Source organism: Ammodytes marinus, assembly GCF_949987685.1.
Source record: "Ammodytes marinus genome assembly, chromosome: 7".
Classification (NCBI taxonomy): Eukaryota; Metazoa; Chordata; class Actinopteri; order Uranoscopiformes; family Ammodytidae; genus Ammodytes; species Ammodytes marinus.
In genome coordinates this window covers 22,897,938-22,911,049 of record NC_137211.1, presented here as the reverse complement: position 1 = coordinate 22,911,049, position 13,112 = coordinate 22,897,938, and the positions used below count along the sequence as shown (strand labels likewise).

The window sequence follows — 13,112 nt, the reverse complement described above, 5'->3', positions numbered from 1 at the left end:
TAATTGGTGACACTTTTGGTGGAGACTAGCTAGCCTATAGGGCAAAGGACAAACAGCTCAACTTTAATCTTGCATTGGAATTAACCAGGGAAGACTGGAGAAACACCGATGATAAAATTATTTAAAGGGGTGTCAGAGAATTCGTGAACTTTTTCTAAAGTAGGCTATATTCTCATAGCCTAATTGAATAAACAAACTTTCCTCGTAGGAAAATTGGATCCCCGGGAAACTGTTTGAAAGCTACCTGAAAAGTTACTGGTTTAGCCTACTGTTGTTGTTTACAGCAGCAGGGCCCACAGTTTTGTTTGGATGTAAACATATTTTAGTCTTACGTTTGTTCCAGTTTTCCTTTTAATTTTATGATGATATAATTATTCAATACTAAGAAATACATGTAGAGTAAACACAGACTATTTTGTCAACTAAATCTGCTAACACTCTGCTAATGTAAACGAATTCCCCTCCACTTGAAACTGCATAGTGCACCTTAAATAAGGAATCCAGCATCAATTAATACCATGGTAGGATATGGAGCACAAACACAATAATAACCAAACCAAAAAATTGGCGTATGGTCAAAATACAATGCCCTGTTTAAAAAAAAAATTACGTTGGGACTGTTAACTACTAGCCTGGCTGCGCCCGCCTACCTACTTCCGGCCAAATTTCATTTTCCCTTCAGTAGTCAGTCTGGTGACAGGGCGTATTAGCGGGATTCTGCTCGAACAAATTTCTGTGTCCAATCAGCGAAGAGAGCGAGCGAGTGGCTGAGAACGATGACGTCGAAGTCGCGCTCCAGTTTCAGTTGCCAGAAGCCGGCTCATGACACACGTGACGACCAAACGTTATGCGATTGGTTGGCTAATCCAGAGTGGCACTGGGCAGATCCAATAGTTTTAAACTTTAACAGACACCCGCCTCCAAGTGAGTGAACGTTTGCCAATTACAGTACTGCCAGACCTTCTGTACAAATGAAATGAAGTACGATGGTCTGGTAGCACCAGGCTAGTTAACTACAAGATTTGTATTTTGAATTTTAAAATGCAATACAATTATGAAAGATCATTAATATCTGCCAGATGTATTTAAAAAATGTTTCCATGAAGGGGTTTTTGTTTGATTTATATTAGAATTGAATTAATCACAATTAAAAATTAACCCTTTAGATGCCAGTTTTGATAATATACCACAATCTGCTTTTTTGAAAAATACACTCAAATTCAATGTACTTTTTATTAGTATCACCGGCTGACCCATCTGAATAAGAAGTGGAAGATTGATTTTGGTGCATTATTACTTTTTGTATAATGTCAGATTGTTGGGTATGTTAAATACAATATCTTGAACGTTATACTGCAATAGAATGGTGAAAGATCAATATTTTACAATAATAATATTTTTCCCCAAACTTCCCTGACTAGGGCTCCTGCAGAGGGGACCGGATGGAGATGCTGTCGCTGGGCGGTTGCAAATCGAGTTGGCGCTCCCCGTGTGAAGTGACGGGCAGAGGTGCGTGATTGTGATTTTTCAACCGCCGCGACAAAAAGATAAACAGTTCTCAACTTTTAAGGTGAGAACACACCAAACGCGTTGGGTGCGGTGGCGGCGTTGAAAAATCCTATTTTTGCATAGGGAACCATTGGTTTAGGCGCAAGGATCCGTTGGCCGCGGCAAAGCGGCGCTTTGGGCGCGGCAGCCGCGCTACCAAAGCGTCAACGCACCACCAAAGCGTCAACGCCCGAGATGAAAAAATTGAACTTTCAACGCTCCAGCACGTGACGTTTAGCCGCGTTGGCCAATCAGCGGTGAGCTTGACCCGACGTCACGGACATCGGCACGGTGGGAGGACAACACAGAGGCTGAGAAACACCGAGTAGGAAATGCGGCTGGCTGGTGATATGAAGCCGCTCGGTGTTGGGTTAGAAGACGTGGGGAAAGTGAGCCAGGAGAATGGGCTTCCTGGTTAATTCAGTGAATATAGGGGCTGTGCTTTAGCCGATAAACCAAGTTAGCACCGGTCGGATAGCGTTACTCACCCGGTTGTGTGCGGCCACCACCTCCATAATGAACCCAAACATAACGGCTAAGTCCGGGGAACTTTCACAACGAGTACAGCGAAGCACCGGTGTTTATGCCTATATCTACGCTAGCCACGGTCCCGTCACAGCCAGGTAGGTTAATGTAGGCTACTTGCCTTTATTTTCTACTGCCCTGTGCACAATGCTGCTGTAAATGTGTTTGGTATGGTGCTGCCTTGCTGTTTGTGTTCATTTCCGAGTGGCGTGAATCTGCAATGCTGTTTTAAGGCTATTTGTTCCGTTCAGTTGCTGTTTATTTGTCTTTTGGCACAATTGCTGGCCGTGTTGTTGTTGTTTTTGTGTGGACATGAACGCTGTTGTGTCGGGTCGCGTCTGATCACAGCCATGGTTGATTAGGGGAATAAATATATCGGGGGAGACTAGCTGGGCTAGCTGGGCGCGTTGAACCAACGTTGGGCGCGTTGAACCATTTTTTGACACAAAATGACCAAGCGCCAGATCAGGTGCGTTAGGCGCTTTGGCCACCGCACCCAACGCGTTTGGTGTGTTCGCACCTTTACAACGGCCCCAACGAGCGCGCGCAAGCGTTCGACGAGCACGGAAGCGACAATTCCACGGGAGTGCGCCCGCTTGTCGTGCCGCCTGACAGAATGCTGCGCCTTCTCTCTGCCCGCTCGCCTCTCCATTGACAATGCATTGCCAGGGGCGACAAATGCGTTCCGTCTGAAACGCCCTTTAGAAGGATGCGGCCCCTTAATTGAGACACAGCACTTATATGTCCATGCGGGACCGACACGGCCTGTTGTAACTTCCTCATTCAATGCACTCAACTTTCCAAACAGAACGTTCTTACACCTTTCCACAGACATCACCAACTCCTCAAACCTGTCCGCTTTAGTGTTAAAGATCGCACGTTACACTATTTTCACTGTTATACAGTTAATGTAGGCCTATAGTTAAACACTTCCGCGACAGTGACACTAATTTCAGTTAGCGTGTCAATAGCGTTTTCCATTTAAATTAGCACAGTCTTGGATAGCTCTGCAACCGGTGAATGTAAACAGGATCGCTTCCCACTTTGATAGAGTTACATGTAAGCATGCATACCTGTTTCCTACGGGCACTGCACTAGTTTCAATAATGAAGGTCAGGATGAGTAGGCCTATTCACTTTTATTATTTCTGCATTTGAAGTGTCTCACGTTTTATTGTCAATCCATCATCTGTCCCCTCCAAACTTTTCAATTGCTGCATATTGTTTTATATTTACGATTGCTTTGCCATTTAGCATCTCTCTGCTTTTATTCTGAAAGGGCACTTACACAAAGTTGAAACCTCCCTCTAGTTTAAAAAATAATCTTGGAATTCCCCTCGCTCTAGCCCATACTTTCACTTTTGATTATGGTGTTTACAATAAACTTCACATTCTTCTTTGTTTTTTTGTTGGTTCTGTATTTTTATAAAGCACATTCATTTTCTGTTGACTTTTTAAGGCATGTTGTTGTAGAGAAATCTGATTGTGAATAGGAGAAACTGGTGACTCATCAGAGATATACTGTATACTGACACCATGTTGACAGTATGAACCTATTTAACTTGCACATTTTGCATACAGAGCTGTGGACTTTTTTCATTCCTATCAGATGCCTTTAAATACTATACTGACCTTTTATGATGTGTGCCTTCAGAAAAAAAAGAATAAATGCTTTGTTTTAGGTTTTAAGTGCTATGACTAATGTACATTTAAATTATGAAACTACAACAATATCATAGGTTTTTGCATAATAAACTGAATGTATATATTGTTGCAACATTTTTTAATAAAAAAATCAGGGCATACCGCCTTGTTGATTTATGGTGAACACTTTCCTGGTTAAGAATAAAATTGTTTTTTTATGCAACTCAGATTTGAAGTATCTAATGACAATACAGATGTTTAATGTATTTAACCATGTGGAAGCACGTAGAGGCCAACTCAATTTATGTAGTATGTTGGGCAGCAAATGAGCTATGGCACTGCATTATTATATTGTACCTACCAGCTGCTCTATTGCCACCTTATAAGTAATTTCTAAGACAAATTAAGTTAAGTTCAGAAATTAATATTAGCAATATTTGAGAAGAAGGAAGAACAGAGGAAAACTCATCATTGTTTTCCCATGATCTCATTCTTGTCTTGGTTACAGCGAGGAGAAGCCCATGAGTCTGAGACTTTCATGAGACAAATCGTTATGCTTTGTAAGCACAAAAATAAATGCGATAGGACTGAGTAGTAAGGGGCTTAGTGCCTTGCTCAAGTGCACCTCACCAGTGCCATGAATTCCACTGCACTCCTCTGAGTCTGAATATAAGATGTTTGTCTCCTCCTTTTCTGATTTATGTCCCTTGAATGTCCAACTCAATCTTTATATGATAATGTAACATGGGCTATAAGCCGTATGAGAAATATGAGAGACAATTAAGAATGTAATTAATTAAGTGCAGTTATTAGAATAAGCTGTTAATCAAGATTGAACACTGATCAGTTGAAAATTTGACCAAACTGTTATGTACTTCTATTTCCGTTCAGGTTAAATAAAAACAAAATCCTACCAGTTTTTGCCATAATTGCTGAAAAAAAAACCTTGTTTTATATTATTGTGAAATTGGTGTGCCTGGCCAAGTAGTTAAAAACAGAAAACTCAGCCCTTTGACATAAAGACAATATTTACAGATTAACAGAGAACAGATGGTTGATTTGTTTTATGTAAATACAGTATCATCAATGTGTGTATACAGTATTTACCTGTACAAATAATAAAGTGTTATAGTTGTCTAACCTGTTTACTTTTCAAGTCAAATACTGATAGGAAAATTACAGAAATCATTAATTCAATTGTATCATTAGCTATTTTATTATTCTGCCCAACCCATCTATATCACTGAGGTCAGGGGCCTCTCTCTGTACTATGGAAAACAATTCATCAGCCTCCAAAATGATCATAATCCATGTCTGTCAAACAGTCTCATCAAAAGCAGAACATTCAAACCTTTGTGATGGGTTGCTGGATTTTTAGCATTATGGTCATTCCATACACACATTTTTGCAAATTCAAACTTTGCAATAAGGTCCAGTCTCATCGAAAATCAAGTATACAATGATTCTCCTGATTCTGAAAGAAAATTACCTTATACCTATGTTATAATTTACATATGATTTTACTTTCCAACAACTTTCTAAACAAAGATGAGAATATAAAGTAAAACTGACTGATCGTTTTATTACCAACACAAAGCCATTTTAAAGGAATGTAAAGAGGGTTTTCTTGTAAAGACTGTTGCACTTCTCAACAATGGCTCAAAGCAAAGGTTTCTCAGATGTGTTTTCAGTTATGAAAGACATGAAACCAAGAGCAGAAGTTTGACATGAGACAATCCACCACATGCTATTTCATCGTCCATATCTACAATTTACAGGTAGAGGTTGGACAGGCTCCTAGTATGATTCATTTATCTGGTGCAGATGAATGGGTGCTGATAAAGCCCCCTCCTCCACGACAGTTATCCTCATCTACAGGCCACCCAAACCTAATCCCTCCTTCCTTTCCGACTTCACCGAATTCATCACATTAGCATCAACCCTCTCTCCACGCCTGCTGTTACTTGGTGACATTAATATCCACATGGACTCCCCCACCTCCAAGCTCTCATCTGAGAGATAATATCTCGTGGAGATATTATCTCTCCACCTTAGTCCTGGGTCTTCTCCGAGGCCTCCTCCCAGCTGGGCATGCCTGAAACACCTCCCTAGGGATGCACCCCGGTGGCATTACCACATTCCCAAACCATCTCAAGTGGCTCCTTTTATTATAGTATCTATGCATTCAAAGTAAAGGAGCAGCGACTCCACTCTGAGTTCCTCATAGATGACGGAGCTTCTCACCCTATCTCTAAATCAGACGCCAGCCACCCTTCTGAGAAACCCCATTTAGTCCTTTAAAGCATTTAAAGCTGGGGTGGAGGATTTGGGGAGAAAATGGCAGTTGGGATTGAGATTCAAATTCAAATACCTCAACCGCTCCACTTGTTCTCTTTGGTCCCTCCCCTATGGTCCCTCCCTGACACGCTCTACACCAACAAAGTCGTGCCAAAGTGCATGGACAGTCCCAACAGCCAAGAACAGAAAATCGGAGCCTCGCTTTGATTTGTCAAAGTGTACAGTTAACTTCAAAGTTACAGTGTTAACTTCTGACCAATCAGAAATCATATACCCTAGCTTTAAGTTATAACAATAAAACCATCATTCTTTTTATTGATAGTTGAAGATTCAGAGAGAAAGAGTGGAAATGGGGAGAGAGAGGGGGATGACATGCAGCAAAGCGACCACTGCGATATGGACTGAGCCAATATGGTACGCTCTCTGCCCACTATGCCACGGAGCGCCCAGTAATGCCATAATTATGACTAAACATTATTTTTACGAGGACAGAACTGAAACACACATAAGGCAAGACAACAACATCACAAATAAAGTAAACATGTCTTGAAGAAAAGGATCAGGGCTGTGTGTGGTGGTGAGTTATGATAAGGGAAGTGAAAACATGTGATAAGCTGACTAAGCAGAAGGTCAAATGACTGCAGGTCACATGACTGCTGAGCTGTTGAGGGAAGTAAGAACAGGGGAGCAGTTGAATCAGGAAGTGTTTTGGAAAGATCTGAAGCCATCTGGTGGATGACTCAAGGATAGCAGGTCTGGGGAGTAGGGAGAAAGAACATGGGAAAAGAGAGCAGAGTGAAGAAAATAACTGATAGAGAGATAGGTGCAGAGGGCTGGGGATGAGAGGGTGTGGCTGCAGGAAGGGACTGAGGAAAACTATGTAAACATTGGCTGTATGAATAAACTGATGTAATGGCATGTTGGGGCTCCATCTCAGTAACACAGATTTCGGATTTGAGATTAAGTCATTTAAACAAAGGAAGGCTAAACCCTAAAGTAAATGGATACACACAATTCTTCATATAGACTTAATACATTTTAATAAATAAAAAGTAAAATAAACAATAAACATTCTGACAAGGTAAATATTTAAGCTACGTCCATGTTTCTGTCTATGCTAATGATTTTTGTTTTGCCTTCCTTCTTTAAAAAACAACTCTACTGAAAAGAACAACATCACACAGTATTTGACTCATTTATTATATAAAGAATTTAAAGAGTATTTACACAGTGCATAGCTTGTTTATAATGCAGCAACATTTGGTAAAAGTGGTGAACACCTTGCCTTTTCTCTTTATATTTAAGCACCCTTTTACAGAGAAATGGTTTGATATGTGGATATGAGTATGAATTGTTCTACCACATTCATAATTAATGCTTCCATGTGTTGATTTCAGTGCCTCAGTTTATCCTGTTGAATAACTTAATTATCCTTCTGGTGAATGATTTGTACATCCTTGATTTCCTTTCACTTTTCCCTCACTGTGATTTGCTCGGGCTTAGTCCCATGGGAACACTTCCAGTTGTTCATACATTATCTTTTATATATATGTGACAGAACAACAGATTGGTTTTTCTATACAATCTTCGATGTACAGCAGATGTCATCCCGTTTATAACAACTGTGAAACACCAACTGTGAGTCCAATCCTCTCTACCTTGGATCAGTGTTGAGGGAATGAATGCAATGGCACAACCTTCAATAAGCAAATGAACAGATTATGAGTTTGATGGAGTCATTGGTCGACATTTGACCAGCATCTGTTCTTTTTACTCTGCAGTGCTATAAAGACAACACTCATGATAGTTATTGTGCAATATGGTGGCTTTACAAAAATAGCCATTGTATGATTTTCAGTTGATTTTGTTTTGTTTTTTGTTTTGTTTTTCTCCTGACCCTGAACCCCACAAGGAGAGCCATTTCCATGTAGTGTTCTCGGGGATATTTGGCAAGTAGCTGGCCTCTGCCCTCATGCGTTTGTGAAGGAAGCCGTCCTGAGATTTGTCCTCTGAAAAAAGTCCACACACTTAGATTATTCCACTACCATGTCAACATGTGGAAGACAAGATAGCTGAAAAATGCCAACAAGGTGCCCACGTTGGAGGAGACTCGGAGCGCTTTGCCCTTCAGCAGGACCTCCACTGGGTAATGGTCACTGACCTCCAGCGCCTGAAGAAAAAAGAAGCACAGAAAGAACAGTTAACCAACCCCAGCACACATCTATGGAATAGAACTGTATTACGTTCAGGCTTTTACAATATTTCAAATTTACAGTCACACACACACACACACACACACACACACACACACACACACACACACACAAGCTTATTACCTGCTCCTCCGTCAGTTTATATTCCCTTTGGAAGTTAAATGGTTTTGCAGAGGAAGGCACAACTGCTCTGGAAAACCTTTCCCCGTACACAACGATCCTGTTGAAACAAAATAAATAAAGCGACTTTACTGATAGTTTCTCATTTCAAATATAAATGGTACTTGAAATAATTAAGGCCTTGTTACATTAGCATCAAAAACACAGAATTTCATCGGCTTCGCTAGTGGGAAAATTGCAGCTAACTTTTACGTTGTCGATACAGAGGGTTTGTATGAGACAGATGTCATACCTGTTGCCAGGAGTAGTTTATTGGATGAGCATCTGACTTACCTTAAACATGACTAATAGATGCCAGCACCTCACTGAAACACATTTTCATGTCCTACAGGATCGTATATATAAGCATTAACATTGATCCTAAAACATGCCAAATGTTTACATTAAGATTCTGTTTACAAGAATACAAAGTCTCAGCTGTCTTCTCCAAAGTCACAAAACCATCCACTTCTTTAAAAAAAAAACCCACGGCTCATCATTTTCCATGTGTCAGACCAGCTAATTATTTTGCTCATTCTGATTCTCAGTTTGTTCTTAACCGGTTTATTGGTTATATAATACATTTGACCAAAGTAAGTAGTAAATTAACATGTCTATTATTTTTGTCGATTAATGACTGAATGGAGTTTATTATGTTTTGCTTTTACTTAAAATGTGTGTGTTTACATTCTGTAAGTCGGCCAATCCTTCATCATTTATGCATTTATGTTTGTGAATGAGGCCCAATGTGAGTGGCCAGCCACACACAACAACACACTGTAGGTAATAAACGATCCAAGCATCAGTTAGCTTCCTTTAGAGGCATTTCCTAGATATGTTAGACTGAAAACGTGGGTTCACCTGTCGTAGGCGCAGGAGGTGCTCTCTCTCACAGTGGTGTCTGTCTTCTCTGGAATGAGCCAGTAGAGGCCCCTCTCTGTGATCAAACGCACATTCTTCCTGTTCTTCTTAGCCAGGTAGCCGCAGTCAGCATTGAAGTCCCCAAGTAGCATCAGATTCTGCTCACACACACAACAGCACTGATGGTAAGATACCTACAACTGAATTCACTTTGACACTATAATTTATTAATAACATTAAGCAGAATTAGCTTTTACCTCTGTTTTCCACATCTTCTTCACATGTAGCAACACGTCATACAGTGCATCAAGCTCTTTGGTGGCGTTGGTTGGAGTGGTATGCTGAGGTATGAGGACAAACTCCTTTATGACTGAGTATACAGATAGGGGGGAGGAAAAAGGAAAAGTGTTTATACAGTATGTCTAAATATCACCGAGCTTTCTTTATTATAGAGGGTCATCAGACAACTGACCTGTCTTAGGGGCTTTGAAGCGAACCACAAAAGGCTCTCTGGAGAAGGCATCAACATCTCCTGGTAGATTATCTGGGTACTGATACTGGCCCGTGACCGTCACTGAACCAGTCCTGCACACACACACACACACACACACACACACACACACACACACACACAGTACAGTATTCACGTCACTTCCTGTACTTGGGATGTCTTAACATTACAGTGCACTGAGTGTGCAGACACACAGTTTGACTCACCTGTAAATAAACACATACTGCTCCTGGTAGGATTCAGACCTGCCCAGTCTCTCACTGGCTACAGCTTTATACTCGTGTTTGGAGTCATACCTGAATGTTGAAGAGAGACAGAAACGTGGATTCAACTGTTAATACCTGTGTGAGGAGTGATAGCAGCTTGTCCACGGTCTTGTGTGTGTGTGTGTGTGCGTGTGGACTATCCAGTGATAATTCACCTGTTGATGCTGTCGAGCAGCTTCTGTACAGCTTTCTCTTTACTGTCTCTGACTTCCTGTAGCAGACACACGTCACAGCGAGCGATGATCTGGAACAGATATCACCGGGATGAAAAGGGCGATTTTCACTGTAACACACACAGACGTGAATGTTGCATTCTGGGTATTAGGATACTTGCTATGATATTGCTAGTGAGTGACTGCATAGGAAGCGAGAGCTGGCTACAACTATAAAAACAGCGGTAGTGTTTTCCCCATAGACATCATTTATAAAAGAGACTTTTGAGGTCACCCAGAGCTTCCAAACAGTTAACCAGCTCAGGTGAGTATAGGCACCCCCTTCCAGTTCAGTTTGTCACAGTCAAATCCACCTGTCTTTGTCTTACCCTGGTCAGACTCAGCATGACCTTGCTCTTCTTGCTCTTGGATTCTCCAAAGTGTTGCAGGTTGAAGGCACAGACTCTTAGATCTGAGGCGGCTTGAACCTCACACACTCCCACCAGGACGGAGAACAGGAGGAGGGAAGAGGACCTCATGGCACAGAGTTGCAAGGACCTGCGTTAAAAAAAAAAAAAAAAGTTCAATTTGAACACACACATTTACAGTAAAACACATACAAAATGCAGAAGCAGGAGTTACACACATATAACCAAAAAACCTTACAAAACACAAGACATTCACACAGACTCTCACATACAAATCTGCAGTAGCCTGACACACATTTATTCACATAACTACAGTATAGAATCTGCAAATATGTTACTACTTGAAATTTCAGATCCATTGGAAACATAGTCCATAGTGAGCATGTGCGTGTCCTTGCCTGATGGTTGACAAGCTGAGGAAACTATCATTGGAATTACATTGTGCAATCACTTTTCTAGGCTCAGCTCAAAGTTATAAACATCTAAAGGAGATGTTAGTGATATTTCTTTGTTAATATAAGTGTCAAATCAAACTATATTCATACAGCAATCACTTAAACAGTATGCACAGTTCATAATATGGGTCTCCCAGTCATTCAGCTTTGCAATTATTGCCAGATAAAATGTTGAGTATCAGGCTCATTTTTATCCAATCAGGAGACAGAGCGCTATAAAGAGGCGGGTCTCTGTGCCCGTGAATGATGATACGCTGCTTTTCAACACGGCAGTATCTGACAAAGACAGCTGTGTGTTCATGTGGTGGTGACGTGACGTAGGGACGAGGGAAGGGACTGCTAACTGCAGACACTGACAGGAAGTGAGCTAAAAGGACCATATCACTTGCTTCTCCTTTAAAGTGTAACCGTTCTACCACTGAACACAGTGTGGCAGCTCTGTATCCAGCTATCTTGATACATCAGGGTCTTTGTGGAACTATAACCAACTTTTCTCTGAACAATGCTTAACTTTTTGATTCAAAAGTAAAAATGCAACAACTTTGAGAAAATCACAATAAACCAATGAAACGCTAAAGGAAATACAGGCTGTCCTGTATGATGGAGTGTAGTTGAGGTGATGCAGCAAAGACTGTGCTGTGTGTGTGTGTGTGTGTGTGTGTGTGTGTGTGTGTGTGTGTGTGTGTGTGTGTGTGTGTGTGTGTGTGTGTGTGTGTGTGTGTGTGTGTGTGTGCATGAGTGTGTGTGTGTGGGTGTGTGTGTGTGTGTGTGTGTGTGTGTGTGTGTGTGTGTGTGTGTGTGTGTGTGTGTGTGTGTGTGTGCAAAGTTTACTCATTAACTACACAGTCAATCTATAACCCTGTGTAAAAAACTAAAAATAAATGTTTAATTTATTAAGCCTATTAAGCCCCCCCCCCCCCCCCCCCCCCCCCCCCCACACACACACACACACACAAATATTGAAGTGACCGAATAGATTACCTGACACACAGAAACTCAGAAAGCCTTTTGTCTGCACCTGGGCATTAACATGACAACAGAGACCCGTGGCAGACGGAGGTACAGGAAATTTAGAGTCAGGATTAAAACAACATGATGTCATGGCAAAAATGAGACAATCCTTCGTGTTCAGCTGTGCCATATAGAGCTGCTTAATGCACTCCTGTTTTAACCAGCACAAATGTGAAGGTTCAGAGAAATACAAGGGCTAAAACCCTGTACAAATTAAAAAAGGTTATGTGAGGCACTTCAATTTTACTGTGTGCTGTATCCCCGGCTTCACAGCAGAGCATGTTTTGACTGTAGTGTGTACTACACACTGCATTCTTTATGCCTACGTCACAAACAACACAGACATCTCAGGTTACAAGTCACTCGCCCAGTATGATCTTTTGACAATACTCACTCTTGAAAAGAAAGAAAGAAAGATAAAGATCTAGTCAAGCTGAAGCAACGGCAACTTACCAGCTTGTTCGTTCTTGCACTCTTGATTGTTTTGTGCCGCCTTGAAACTTGAAGCTGGTCTAGTGGGTTGTTTCCTGGGGGAGGGACTTGTCCACCAGATACCACAGGAAGAGTAACTAGGCTACAGCAAGCATAACATTCATAAGTTCAGACACACAGCTGTCACTGCTGGTATCAGGAATGAAGACATCAATCATTTATGTGAAATAAACAACAACATGAGATATTATAGTATAAAAAGAGAGTTCATTTGTCTTTGTTCATCCAAAATAGGAATTAATGAATTTTCATAAGAATTTATTTTTGTTATCTTCTCTTATTTTTTTGGTTTCACTTCTTTTTGCCTTACACATTTCACCTCAGTATGAAAGTAGGTTTCTTTCTCACCAGCACACACACACACACACACACACACACACACACACACACACACACACACACACACACACACACACACACACACACACAGCTGGAATAACAAGTGAAGGCCAGTATGACATTCAGTAAATATCAAAATCTAGTGGACAACTGTTCCTTTAAAAGAAAAATATTAATGTAAATAGTAACTTACATAGTAACAAAGAGTAAC

The 13,112-nt window shown here is 41.0% G+C and overlaps 1 protein-coding gene across 3 annotated transcripts; it reads right to left on the bottom strand.

The window, feature by feature from the left end:
- Positions 1–7,144: 7,144 nt before the first annotated feature.
- On the bottom strand, positions 7,145–12,557 carry dnase1l1 (deoxyribonuclease I-like 1). 3 transcript variants are annotated; one of them, XM_080031854.1, is made up of 10 exons: positions 12,524–12,557; positions 10,566–10,734; positions 10,180–10,268; positions 9,965–10,054; positions 9,720–9,832; positions 9,505–9,617; positions 9,248–9,405; positions 8,351–8,447; positions 8,113–8,184; positions 7,145–8,023 (listed from the first exon to the last, which is right to left on the bottom strand). In XM_080031854.1, the coding sequence occupies exons 2-10, from the start codon at positions 10,713–10,715 to the stop codon at positions 7,985–7,987; spliced, it is 921 nt and encodes a 306-aa protein (XP_079887980.1). In that variant the 5' UTR covers positions 10,716–10,734; positions 12,524–12,557; the 3' UTR covers positions 7,145–7,984. The 3 variants fall into 3 exon arrangements, with proteins under 3 accessions (XP_079887980.1, XP_079887979.1, XP_079887978.1); XM_080031853.1 differs by having other exon boundaries at positions 7,146–8,184; positions 10,566–10,738; positions 12,525–12,549; XM_080031852.1 differs by having other exon boundaries at positions 7,147–8,184.
- Between the last annotated feature and the right edge of the window lie 555 nt (positions 12,558–13,112).

Bases quoted from the DNA above. Each gene is read 5' to 3' on its own strand.
- dnase1l1 (XM_080031852.1), bottom strand. From the start codon at position 10,715: ATGAGGTCCTCTTCCCTCCTCCTGTTCTCCGTCCTGGTGGGAGTGTGT. The intron at 10,055-10,179 runs GTGAATTATCAC...TTCAACATTCAG, and splicing joins CTGCTCGACAGCATCAACAG to GTATGACTCCAAACACGAGT. The intron at 8,448-9,247 runs GTGAACCCACGT...TTGTTTCAACAG, and splicing joins ACCTCCTGCGCCTACGACAG to GATCGTTGTGTACGGGGAAA.